The sequence below is a fragment of the Arachis ipaensis genome, chromosome B08 (genome assembly GCF_000816755.2).
Source record: "Arachis ipaensis cultivar K30076 chromosome B08, Araip1.1, whole genome shotgun sequence".
NCBI lineage: Eukaryota > Viridiplantae > Streptophyta > Magnoliopsida > Fabales > Fabaceae > Arachis > Arachis ipaensis.
Genome location: NC_029792.2, coordinates 95,442,365 through 95,454,487, shown reverse-complemented (window position 1 = coordinate 95,454,487; position 12,123 = coordinate 95,442,365). Strand labels below are relative to the sequence as shown.

The 12,123-nt window shown below is 31.3% G+C and overlaps 2 protein-coding genes and 1 pseudogene across 22 annotated transcripts in view; 1 reads left to right on the top strand and 2 right to left on the bottom strand.

Annotated features, from left to right (window-relative positions):
* LOC110265974 lies at window positions 2,833-6,816 on the bottom strand. Of its 5 annotated transcripts, XM_021109571.1 has the most exons (10): window positions 6,587-6,816; window positions 6,426-6,517; window positions 6,262-6,322; window positions 5,962-6,087; window positions 5,657-5,802; window positions 5,190-5,382; window positions 4,630-4,692; window positions 4,473-4,535; window positions 4,106-4,185; window positions 2,839-3,659 (listed from the first exon to the last, which is right to left on the bottom strand). In XM_021109571.1, the coding sequence occupies exons 4-9, from the start codon at window positions 6,007-6,009 to the stop codon at window positions 4,162-4,164; spliced, it is 537 nt and encodes a 178-aa protein (XP_020965230.1). In that variant the 5' UTR covers window positions 6,010-6,087; window positions 6,262-6,322; window positions 6,426-6,517; window positions 6,587-6,816; the 3' UTR covers window positions 2,839-3,659; window positions 4,106-4,161. The 5 variants fall into 5 exon arrangements, with proteins under 5 accessions (XP_020965232.1, XP_020965233.1, XP_020965230.1 ...); XM_021109573.1 differs by lacking the exon at window positions 6,426-6,517 and having other exon boundaries at window positions 2,833-3,170; XM_021109574.1 differs by lacking the exon at window positions 6,426-6,517 and having other exon boundaries at window positions 2,833-3,156.
* Window positions 6,616-10,155, top strand: LOC107611215 (annotated as a pseudogene).
* The window catches only part of LOC107613839 (nicotinamide adenine dinucleotide transporter 1, chloroplastic-like), a 15,914-nt gene continuing 15,189 nt past the window's right edge, over window positions 11,399-12,123 (bottom strand). For 15 of the 17 annotated variants that reach the window (XR_001614192.2, XR_002352698.1, XR_001614193.2 and 12 more), the window contains one exon: window positions 11,399-11,669. Coding sequence is in view for 13 of the 17 variants with exons in the window: in XM_021109580.1 (XP_020965239.1) it covers window positions 11,664-11,669 (6 nt within the window). In the remaining 4 variants the exon portion in view is untranslated. The remainder of the gene's footprint in view (window positions 11,670-12,123) is intronic. The other 2 variants (XM_021109581.1, XR_002352697.1) reach the window with 2 other exon arrangements.

Genomic DNA, 12,123 nt, shown 5'->3' with positions numbered 1-12,123 from the left:
CAAAATGTTAAATTAAAAGAAGAATTCACATTAAGATCATACAATTGTTAAATTAAAATGTATCCTCTATAAGTTTTTTAACTAGTATTTTTAGCAAAACCTAATAATAGATATAGATAAATGATTTATCTAGTAAATTAATCCTTCTATTATTCTAATGTTGATACCAGGCCAGATCAACGCGTTTAGATTTAGGAAACAGATCTTATCTTATATATATAATTAGCTGACATAATGGCAGTGTTTTGTTTCTTAACGTAGTAGTACTAGTCAAGCGATGCACGTTCTTCCATGCACATGAAAATCATTAGGGTTCAATTTCAAGCACTACTTTGTGTTTCTGTTTTTATTTTCTATCTCATTCACTAATTAATAAAGCTTCGGGTCTTGTAAACAATAATTCCCTTATTGAGTAGCTCTCTAACAAAGTTATATAAAGCACAGAAGCTTCTTTTGTCCCCACACACACCTTCCCCCTTTCTCCTTTAAATGTAATAGTCTCCAAGAAAATCAGCCATGGGATAAGCAGGCAATAAACTTTCATGCATTCTTATTTTAATTTGATCCTTTTTTTCTTTATTTTTGGTATGAAAAAGAAACCAAACAAAGAAACAGAAGCAGACTAGTTAGGGACCTTAGCTATATATATCTAAGGAAATATTTAGGCTAAATTTGATTTCTGTTCCGACACAAACAACGAAAGTAGTGCTGAGTCAAGATTTAGATTTTAATTTTTGTGATGTTAAATATAATTGATATTTTTTATATTATAATTGATTTGTTATTATAAACATTATAAGTCTATAAATAGGAAGGAATAAAGAACCACCAATTAGCATACTAAGATTGCATAAAATAGCAACAACAGAGGAACAATTGTACTACGTATGGAAAGCTGTTGCACTTCGATATGAAGTTAAACATGGAGGTTATCCACATTCAAAGACAACGATTATGTTCAAGATTAGTATACACTACAAGAAATTGTCTAATTATCGACGCCAAAAATCGACGGCCAGATTTTCCGTCGACAATTTTTGACGGCTTGTCGTCGATAAAATAAAAAAAAAATATTAACAATAAAATATTAAAATCGACGACTATGTCGTCTATTATTTTGGCAATTTTTTAACACTTTAATTTTATCGTTACATTATCGACGAAATGATGGGTAAAATTTGTTTTTTAAAATTGACGGATTGGCTATCTATTTTATTAACTATAATGTCGACAGCTTTTACCGTCGATAAATTTAGATGATTGAGATTTCTTTCTGAAACTGAATGGATGGTGTAAATTTATTATATAAAATAGACAGTTGAAGTGTTGATTTTTATTTTAATTAAAATCGATAAAAACACCGTCGATTTTTATCCAACAAAAAATCATACCTGTGTTTACTTCTCGCGTTCACATTATCGATCAATTTTTCCAAAATTAATCCAAAATCTTCATAGATTCAGAACATACACTACTTAACCCCAAAAATTAACCTCAAAATCTCAGTGAGGCCACTTCTTCTTCTCTAATGCCCGAAAATAGAGGTCAGACATGGAGTCACGGTCACGGAGAGAGGCAGAGAGCCACCAGAGCTAGCCTGCCGCCGCGCCGAGCCTGCCGCCGTGCCATCCTCTTCATGTAAGTTCCTCTCTCTCGTGCTCTCTCTCTATCACTCTATCACATTGTGATTTGTGAATCTGCATGTAAGTTATTCTTCTTCCACATATTCGTTGTTGCAACATCTTTGCCGGTCACCGTCGCTATGAGCCTGTCGCCAGCTCCTTGTAAGTTCTTCTCTGTCTCTCTCTGATTATTATATTTATTTTTTCAATTTTTGTATCTACCATTTTCATCATGAAATTCTGAATTTGTTTTGTGAATAACAATCACATCATTATTACTGAAACCTAGTTAGCATAATCAATTCTTCTTGATTTGGAGACTCGATTTACCTATTGAATTTTCATTTTTTTGCTGGTCACTGTGGTTTGGTAGGGTTCCTATTTAATTTGATATTTGTTTTGGTGAATTTATGCTCTGGATTTACCATCTTGTTGTTTATTTTGCTGTTGTTAATGTGGAATCTAGAAACAAAAATCAGAACAATTTCGGCAATTAAAAGCTTCTAGAGAGAAAGAACTTCTGCGCAAGTATGTCAAGCTTCCTCATTTTTCATGATTTTGTTTAATTTGTTCACAATACTTTCAACTAACTTAAGGTAAGTAGGTAAATATTCACATCTAGAAAATGGCTTAATACAAACAGATTTACAGACAGATTTGGTCTATATTACAGATGGATTTTTGGTTACCGACGGAATTACTGACGGATTTTGTCCCTCTGTAAAAGCCTCGTCGGAAATTATTTACCGATGGATTTTTTTACATCGAAAAATTACCGACGGATTTTTACCAGTTACCGATGGATTTTTCCTCTGTAAATTCTCCATTCATTTTCCGAAGCCGACGAACTTTCCGACGGATTTTCTGTCTATAATTACAGACAGATTTTTTGTCAGTAATTGGAACCTTGGGAAACCATTCCAAACTCTAAATACAGACAGAAAATCTGTCTGTAAATCCGTCAGTAAAGTAAAATATTTTTTTTATTTTTCCATTGCAAAATAAATTTATTTTCATACAAAATAAATATAAATTTAATAAATACAAATTTTTATCTAATTTGTATTCGAATATTTATAATATTTCAAAAAATAAACAAATTCATCATATTATCAAACTAGAAGAAAATATTATAAACAAACAAGTCAATATAATTCAAAATATAAACAATGTGTATTGATACATCAACTATAATAATAAATAACAACCATACATCAACAAAGTTTATTGAGTAAATTAAAAGTCATTAATGGGTATCCAAAGGGCTCTAAATAATTTTTCTCATACTAGTAAATTAAAAGACCTATGCTGCAAGCAACTCCTATTCAATTTCCTAACTCATTTGAACAATTTTCGCTGCTCTAATAATTAACTTGTAACAAAGGATTCATTAGATGAAGTTGGTGAAGGAGGTCCTGTGTTAATTCCACTTATCTCATCTGTAAAATTCACTTCACTTGCTCTTTCTGCTGCTACTGCTTTTTCTTCATCATCCCAGCTTTCCTCACAACTTTCTGGACTATGCTACATTAACCTGTTACAGCTCACCTTCATACTCACCATCAAACTTTTATGTTATTAAGACATCTGAGACCACTTTTTATCTTTAGAATTTGATGATAAGCTTAAATGCTTCATAATGGATATAACCTTTTATATTACATATAGTTCTGAAAAATAAGAAAATTAAATAATGCTATATATGTCAAAGAGATTTTTTACATGTATGTATAACTGTGTCTATATAATCTTCTATGATATATATCTATGTTTACACCAAGGTTAATTTAAGCACTAGAAAAATATTAGTGATTATTTGTACCTGCAAGCTAATCATACAAGGGATAAATATTAAGGTGTCCTCTGGAGTTTAATTTATGTGAAACTGATCATAATAGATTTCATGACATGTACCAAAGTTCACTTAGCTATATATCAGCAATGGTAGGTGGAAACAAAGTAACAAACCCAATATAGAAACCAAATTCAATGCAAGTCACTTCATTCTTGCTTCCATCAAACATCTTCATCTTCAATCTAAATTCAAAAAACCATTTTATTATTTTTACCCTTTCAAACCATCTTCAATCTAAATCCAAAAACCATTTATTTCAGAAAATAAACAAATAAATAAATCTTATCCCATTACTATTACAATTTTTTAAATTCTTCCAAAAAAATCATTGCTTTGTTTAGTGTTTGACAAAAATTAAAGCTGTGAATCCATTCCCTTAACAGCAACTGATTGACTCTTCTATATAATTATATTATTGCAAATATTATTTAAAATGGAGGATTGACAATTTGTTATGTCAGTTAGTCAACCAAAATTGTACAGACATAGTTTATTAGAATGCAAAACAAATTTAATAAAAATTCCAGGAGCAAAAGCATCAACCAAATTTGGAGATGAAGCATACATGATTTGAATATAAAAGCCACTGGAAGTGTATCCTTCTACTTCATAAAGGAGTACAAATTACCTTTGTGAAGAAGAGTCTCTCTGCACGTTGCTGAATGGTAACACCAGTCTTAAGTACTAATGCTGCAAGTGCCTAGAAAACTAGAAAAAAGGACACATGATGAGAACACTAGAAATAACTGAAACCAAAGAATGCCAATGAAAGATACTCAACATTGCTAATCATTAAGTTCATTATATTTTAATACTAATTTCATTTCCCGACACAAAATTAATGCTCATAGATGTCATTCATTAGCATATAAAGATCAGCAACCTACTGACGATGCTAAGATAATTTAAAAAACTAATTTAACATAAGAAAGCCCAAGTCATTAGCAATGCTAATTTCAATGCAATAACATATGGGAGAATAATCTTGCTGTTACCTCGTTCTCAACAAAGGAACTCAAATCACTCTCAAGAAGATTAATTTTTTCCAGTAAATTCTCCTATAAAAAAAGGTATGTCAGAATTAGACCTTCAGCCAACTTCCATTAAAAAAATAAGAGCAGAAAATGACAAAATTGATGGAGCAATTTGTACCACTTTAAGGCTCAAAATTTCTTTTTCACTCAGCAACAGCTTGGTTTCTTCCATCAATCCAACCTGAAAAGTGAAAACAATACAGGAAATGAATTATCTTAACAACTAGTTCATAAAATTCGATGCTCCTAAGTTTTCAAAGTGAAAAATAATTCTCAAGCCATTCACCTCTTTTTGAAGTAAGGAACTCTTCTCACTCTCTAACTGTGCAATTCTCATTTCCAAATCAATTCTCAAGCCATTCACCTCTTTTCTAAGGTTATGGAAGAGACCTATAGATATAAAAAATATATATAATGTACATGAAAAATTCCAAGACAAACAATATTATTTGCTGAATGATATTCTACCTTCAAAATTTTTTATATTTACAATGACTCCTATAGTGTTTATTATATACTTTTAAGCCAATGGTTCATTGCAGAAGATACATCCTATTTTGTATATTGAAAACTATGTGACAGCTTCAAATTCATGAAACAATGTATCTGAGATTGGTGGCCTCAAACAAAGGGAAAAAATTGGGTGTGTTATGAGAGCCAGCCTTTTATGTTTCTAACCTCTTTGAGTTTCATCACAAGTTCTTCATGCTCGGCTTCTACCTCAGCATATTTAAGGCTCATGTGGAAGTACTGCTCCTGAATATCACTTAACTCTGCCTCTAGCATTGATTTTATACGTTCAAATTTTCCTTTCGTCATGAGTTCTCCTTCTCTTATTGATTTTATTGAACCATTTGCGTGGCCTTGGGATCTGCAAGTTCATAAACAGAAGGAAGTAGATTATATATAATATAGTATTAACCTATTAACCATAGTTATTATAATATACTTATGGCACCCGAAATTAGTTCATGTGAAAAACTATCCAAATTCAATTCTTATAAGGCACTAAAAAAATTCTTTTCCAATCAATTTTTCTATTGGAAACAACATAGAAAGGTGATAATTAATCACAGCTTATCAACTCAAGGCTCCTAGTATTTATTGACAAACTTCATGCCCAAAGCACAAACTGTTCCTCTAACCTATTAAGTTGACCTTCATGTATGTTGTTCGTTTTTGTAGCTTTTGCAAGAGAAATATCAAGTGATGACTGAATCTTTGATACTGGATCTATTTCTACAGCATTAATACTTTCATCAAGAATTTCAGGTTCAGTTTCCACTTCCACCTATTAAGAGAAAGGAGATATGAAACAAAAGATCAGAAAAGCATTATTTCAGTGAAAATGCAACCACTTGATATGGGCAGCAAAATTAAAATTATGAACTATACTTTGTAATATTGGACTAGGATATAGAATAGAATGAAGTAAGTATTCAAAACGTACCTCACTCTGATTTTTGCTACTATAACGAAGGTCCAGTTGATCTTTCATGTTTTCTCTCTCATTTTTCAAAGTAGATGGTTTTTTCCTGGTACTATAGTATGGAATGGCATTCTTCACCGCAGAATTCTGTGAAATAAAAATGAAAACAAATTAATAGACATACAATGCAACAATGCCATGAGTTATTATTAGAGAAAAATAAAAAAAAACAAGCCATGAGCATTGCAATGTTAACCCCTCTATAAGCAAGATATAATCACAAACAGTTACAATGCATAGCCCTGAAAAGAAGAATCTAACCTGCAGTAACAGTTTCACTGCTTGAAAATCTAACCAGAGAAGATTCTAATCGCTGCACTTCCTGAAGACAAAAATCATTCAAAATTAAATTGAAACAGGGAGTGAATAAATAAATAAATACATAAGCCGTTTTGAAAGAAAAGCTAGGATTCGAAGAGACAGACAAGTTTACAACGTGAGAGTAAGATTGATAATGTTGTTGCTAGGGTTAGTTGGTTTGTTTAGTGTGTAATGGTTTCGATTCCTGAAGCCATACCTGAACAGCACAGGAACTATGATTTCAAATGAGAAGAATTCAAAAATTGAAAGCCATGCAAAACCATACCTGAACCGGTGGATGAAGATGACCAGCGAATGGCCGTTGCTGTCAGTGATGAGATCGTGGACGGAGCGATGGAAAGAGCGGCGGCGGTGAAAGAAGCTCCTATGATGTAGAGAGCATGGACAGAGAGAGGAAGAAGCTCTGAGAGGATAGTATCTGAGAGGATATGAAGAAGCTTCTATGACAGAGAGTGTGGAGTGTGAGTGCATCGAGAGGATAGGATGTGAGTTAGGGTTAACTCAATATTTCCGATGGAAAATTTTAAATTACAGATGGATTTTTTTGTCTGTAATAATTTAATAAAACGCAGCGTTTTGTCCTCTTAATTACAGATGGATTTTCCATCTGTAACCATTTTCCACGAAAAAAAATTAATTTTTTTCGACGGAATTATCGACGGATTCTTTTTTCTGTCTGTAATTTATGCTAATTCATTTTTTTGGTTTTCCGACAAAAAATCTCTCTGAAATTCCGTCTGTATTTCCATGGGATAAAATCCGTCGGAAATATCTGTCTGTAATAACTAATTTTCTAGTAGTGATTAAAAAATAAAATGCTGAAGGTAGGTAGGTAATGGCAGCACAAGGAAGGAGCTAGCTAGCTTTAAAGAACTAAATTTGCATTGAATATAAAAAATGTTTTGCTGTGTTATGACTTACGAGAATAAAAATTAACTTGAGTTTACTCTGCTTAATTATTGCTATTTATTTTATATGCCATGTAGAGGAGAGTTTGGGACAAAGCAAGAGGATCCAAAGAGAGAACTTCAACAACTATCATATATATGGCAAAAGAATAATGGACACTCTTGCTAAGCCAAGTGTTTTGAACTTTTGAGTTGCTATTGTTTGGTCAGGAATTCATAAACAGGGAGGCATAAGTGAACTTTGGATTTGAGTTATTTTGAAAATTATTGCAGCTGTGAAAATTTATCTGGTTTACTATTAAATTTTGAGATACAAGCTACACCTTCAAAATTTGTTTCTGGTGAGTCTGTCTCTTATAGTTCTTATAATTTTCTTTAGGTATGCCTCAAATATGAATGTAAATGGCTTGTGTCGTATGTCTCAATTAAAAGTTGCAGATTTTTCATATAACTTCTTTGTTGGGAGCTTACCCAAATGTTTGCATGTTCCAAAGTACTTATTTGATCCTCATTTCATGTTTTGCCATTCTACTCAACCTCCATATTTACATGAATTCTGTCAAACAGATCAAGCTTTCAAGGGAATTGCCTTCAGATTAAAGACATAAAGCAGCGAACTTTTGTACAATGTGATATGCATGACATTATTTTTTTTTGTACTCTTTAAAATTGATACACCATTTTTGTTTTAAGAGACATTTAATTTATCCAAGTTTCTACTTTTTTATATACACATATACAATATTAGTTGCTCGCTAATAATCTAAAGTTTGTGAAAATATCTAACCAAATATTAATAATAAAAGAAAAAAATAGTAGAGGCTATAATTAAAGGAGAAATTTTGGAGAAGAAACAAACACTGAACTTGGAACCATTTGTCCCTCTATTTTGTTAAGTATTGAAAACCTTTTTTTATATTATTTGCAGCAAAGATTATGCCAATTATTAAGAATGAGCATTTACATTTAAGCTTCCTCCTCATAGTTAAATCATTGGCATTGGAGGTATGTTCACATAGATCATTTCTAAAATTTTCAACTACTTTATACAACATTTGATTTTATCATTTATGTGAACAAGGCATGTTCCTCATGTCAATTTTGGTATGATTAATCTAAACAAAATTTGTGTTATACAAGGGGGTTTCTCTTTTTATGGAGAAAATGTTCCCAGAGTGGCTTGCAGTAATCATATCAGCTACCCTTTTAGGTATCATTGCTGAGGTAAAATTTCTATACCTTTTATGGGAACATTTGTATATAGATTGATAGTTATGTACATATATTTTTGTACTTTGTTTAATTTCTCATGTTACAAATTTGATCTTAGATTATCCCTCAAGCATTGTGCTCTAGATATGGTTTGAGTGTTGTGGCAACCATGACTCCCTTTGTGAAAGTACTTCTGTTGATTTTCTTCCCCATTGCATATCCAATTAGCAAGGTATAGTCCTTTTATTGCTTAAATATTAAGTTACCATAGTTGACTCACTTAATAAATCATTGTATATCATTTTCTTCTATTAGTAAATAATACTAAATTACATGGCATTAAAATTAGGATATAAAAAAAATTACGATTTCATTAGCAACCGATATTAGCAACATTTCGAAGATAATGTGTCACTTAATATATGACACTTGATTCGATACTCCTATATTTTGAAAACATGACATTTTAGATAAATTTAGCCCTGTTCTTTAGGTGTTGGATTGGCTTTTTGGCAAGGGACATAGTGCACTTCTAGGAAGAGAAGAGCTCAAGGATTTGGTTCATTTACATTCCAATAAGGTTAGCTTTTTTTTATTGAGAAACTTTATCATACTTTTACAGTCACATGCTAAGGTTTATTTTCATTCATTATTAGGCAGGTAAAGGGGGAGAGTTGTCACTTCATGAAGCTACAATAATTGCTGGAGCATTAGACTTAACATTGAAGACTGCTAAAGATGCCATAGCACCAATAAGTGAAACATTTTCTCTTGACATTAACTCCAAACTCAACATGTATGTCCTTCAGTACATGTCTATCACTAAGTGGCTAACAGAGTAGGTGAAACTTGGCCACAATGTCAATACATGTTTTTATTGACAAAATTGGTACATTGAAAAATTAACGTTGTTCCACAATGGCTAATAGAGTAGGTGAAACTTGGCCACTATATGAGATCCTGATTCAATTTCAAAAGGGTCAAAGCCATATGGCTGTTGTCATCAAGGGTGAAGTGAACATCAAAGATGCTGCAACTTATTCACATGGTATGATTCGAATTAATTCACATTCAAAAAATCATTAGGAGTTCAATGTTTTCTTGACATTTTAGGCCATTTAACTATGGACTCTGCAGGACTTCGCACCTTTGAAATGGTAGATTATACTAGTATCTCAACTGATGCATCAAATTTGACCTCACAAAAAACAGAATATTATAGTGCAACATTAAAGAATGCCATGAAGCTAGAGGGTGACTCGGATGCATTGCGTGCAAGATCACAACATGAAAGCAAAGCAAATGTATCATTTGAGAATGTGGAAGCTCTTAATGTTCATGAAGAAGTTATTGGGATAATAACATTGGAAGATGTTATGGAAGAGCTACTTCATATTCTTCCTTGCAGGGTTGTTTTGTATCTATTGTCTTAAGTTAATGCAAAGGAGGAGATATGTAAGCCATGATTCACACTGAACTCGAATGTTTGAGGAAGTGAAATAAAATCATTTATTAACACAATGGTTATTGAAACCGAATGACAAATCCCTTATACATTATATTATCACCAACAGATGATAGTAAAGCAAGTTTTAAATGGTTATCTAAGGATGATGACAATCAAGGTGACCAGGTTGCTGCCTTCCCTGTTTTGAATGAATTCATGTCTGACTCTGACAAATTCTTCTTTACTTTGCTTTGAATATTTTGTATTATTATTGGATTGTAATTTAAACGAATATAAATTCGATTTTAGTTATTTATCTTGTCTTGAGTCTTTATGTTATAGGATTATTTATTATTTTGATAAGTTTGTAAACTCATTATCTAATATTTAGTATAAATTATATTTAAAAGTTTATTTGTCTTGTTATCTAATATTTTGTATATTTTATTTTGATATTTAAAATTTTATTTGCATTAGTTGTTTACTATTTTTCAAACAGAAAAAATAATTAAAAAAATGTAGCTATTAAAATCGACGGTAAAGTTGTCGCTTTTTAAATTTAAAATAGACAAAAGAAAACAAAATATAGACAACAAACTTGTTGGTATTTTAATAATTAAATCGATGGCTCTTTTGTCAATTTTATTGAATCAAATATCGATGGAAACGGTGTCGATTTTGTATAATAATATCGACGGCAAAACTGTCAATTTTATTAAGCGAGTAAAGTTCTCATACTCATATTATAGACGAGAATATTGTCGATTTTAATGTATTATTATCGACGGCCTGGTAAGCCATCGATTTTATTAGAATTTTGAAAAATCGACAAGCTTAATAGCGACCACATCCAGCGTTGATTTTGCCGTCGATTTTTAATATTATCGACGGCCTAACCGTCGATTTGGCCGTCGATTTTAATGGTGTTTCTTGTAGTGTATATATAATGACTCTCCAACTAGAAGTGGAAATTATTTCCTCGTTGAAGATCAAATTAAGTTCAATATATCTATTATCTATTATCTATTATATATCTCTAATTTTATAACCAAAATGTGTCACATGTCACTTTTTCACACTACAACATTTTTGTTTATTTGTGGCAGTTATTTCTCTTATTTATGGAGGTTTATAATCCTTACCAAATGGTTTGTGGGGGTTTCTAAAACCCCCAAAATTGAGGTGCCACGAGGTCTTTTGTGGAGGTTTTTAAAAACCTCCACAATCTATTCAGTGGGGGGTTTTATGTGTGTTTAGTAGGGGATTTTATATTGAACTTTTGTGACAGTTTTAAATCACTCTTGTGGCAGTTTAAAACCCCCACAAATTGATTTTTTAATTTAACACAAATTAACTATTTTGTGAGATTTTCAAATCTCCACAAACTTTGTAATTATTTATTTATTTTTAATTTCAAATCATTCATTAATCTCATCTCATTTACATATCCTCAAATTTAAAATTTATTTTTTAATATCAAAATTTAAAAATGAAATCTTTTATAACACAATTTCTCAATATAAGACATAACTCTATATATAAAAGAAAATTCTCAATGTCAATAGTTCCAAACATAATTCCATATGGTATTGTTCTACATAACTATTACTGTTTTTCTTTAAAAAGTAAAATAAAACAACAATTTCAATATTTTAATATTATCTAATTACATAAAAGTATCAAAATAAAAATATGAATGCAATCTTAGAAGACCTTTAGGGGGTATTTTATATTCATGAACTGAAGTAGAGAATGCATCTGGTTAACCTTAGAACTCATACCTGCACCATTTCAAATTAAGCAATACTAGATCAAAGGCAATAACATAAACATATAAGCAAACTCTTGAAGTTGATTCAACTATACACAGAAATGCATATAAACACTGTTTAAATGGCCTCCAATATTATATTATAAACAGTGTTTTGATTGGTATACGAGAAAGGAAATAAAATCTACACCATCCAGCTCCCATTTTGAAAGCAGAAAAATTAAAAAGAGCTTCTTATTATTTTGAATATTTGTGTGTGTGTGTGTGTGAGAGAGAGAGAGAGAGAGAGAGAGAGAGAGAGAGAGAGAGAGAGAATATAAGCAAGTTGATTCAACTATACACAGAAATGCATATAAACACTGTTTAAATGGCCTCCAATATTATATTATAAACAGTGTTTTGATTGGTATACGAGAAAGGAAATAAAATCTACACCATCCAGCTCCCATTTTGACCATTTTGAA

Coding starts and splice junctions, on each gene's coding strand:
- LOC110265974 (XM_021109573.1), bottom strand. CDS start 6,009: ATGAAAGATCAACTGGACCTTCGTTATAGTAGCAAAAATCAGAGTGAG. Junction 4,693..5,189: donor TTGTGATGAAACTCAAAGAG/GTTAGAAACATA, acceptor TTCACTTTTCAG/GTTGGATTGATGGAAGAAAC. Junction 4,186..4,472: donor GTTCCTTTGTTGAGAACGAG/GTAACAGCAAGA, acceptor CCTTTTTTCTAG/TTTTCTAGGCACTTGCAGCA.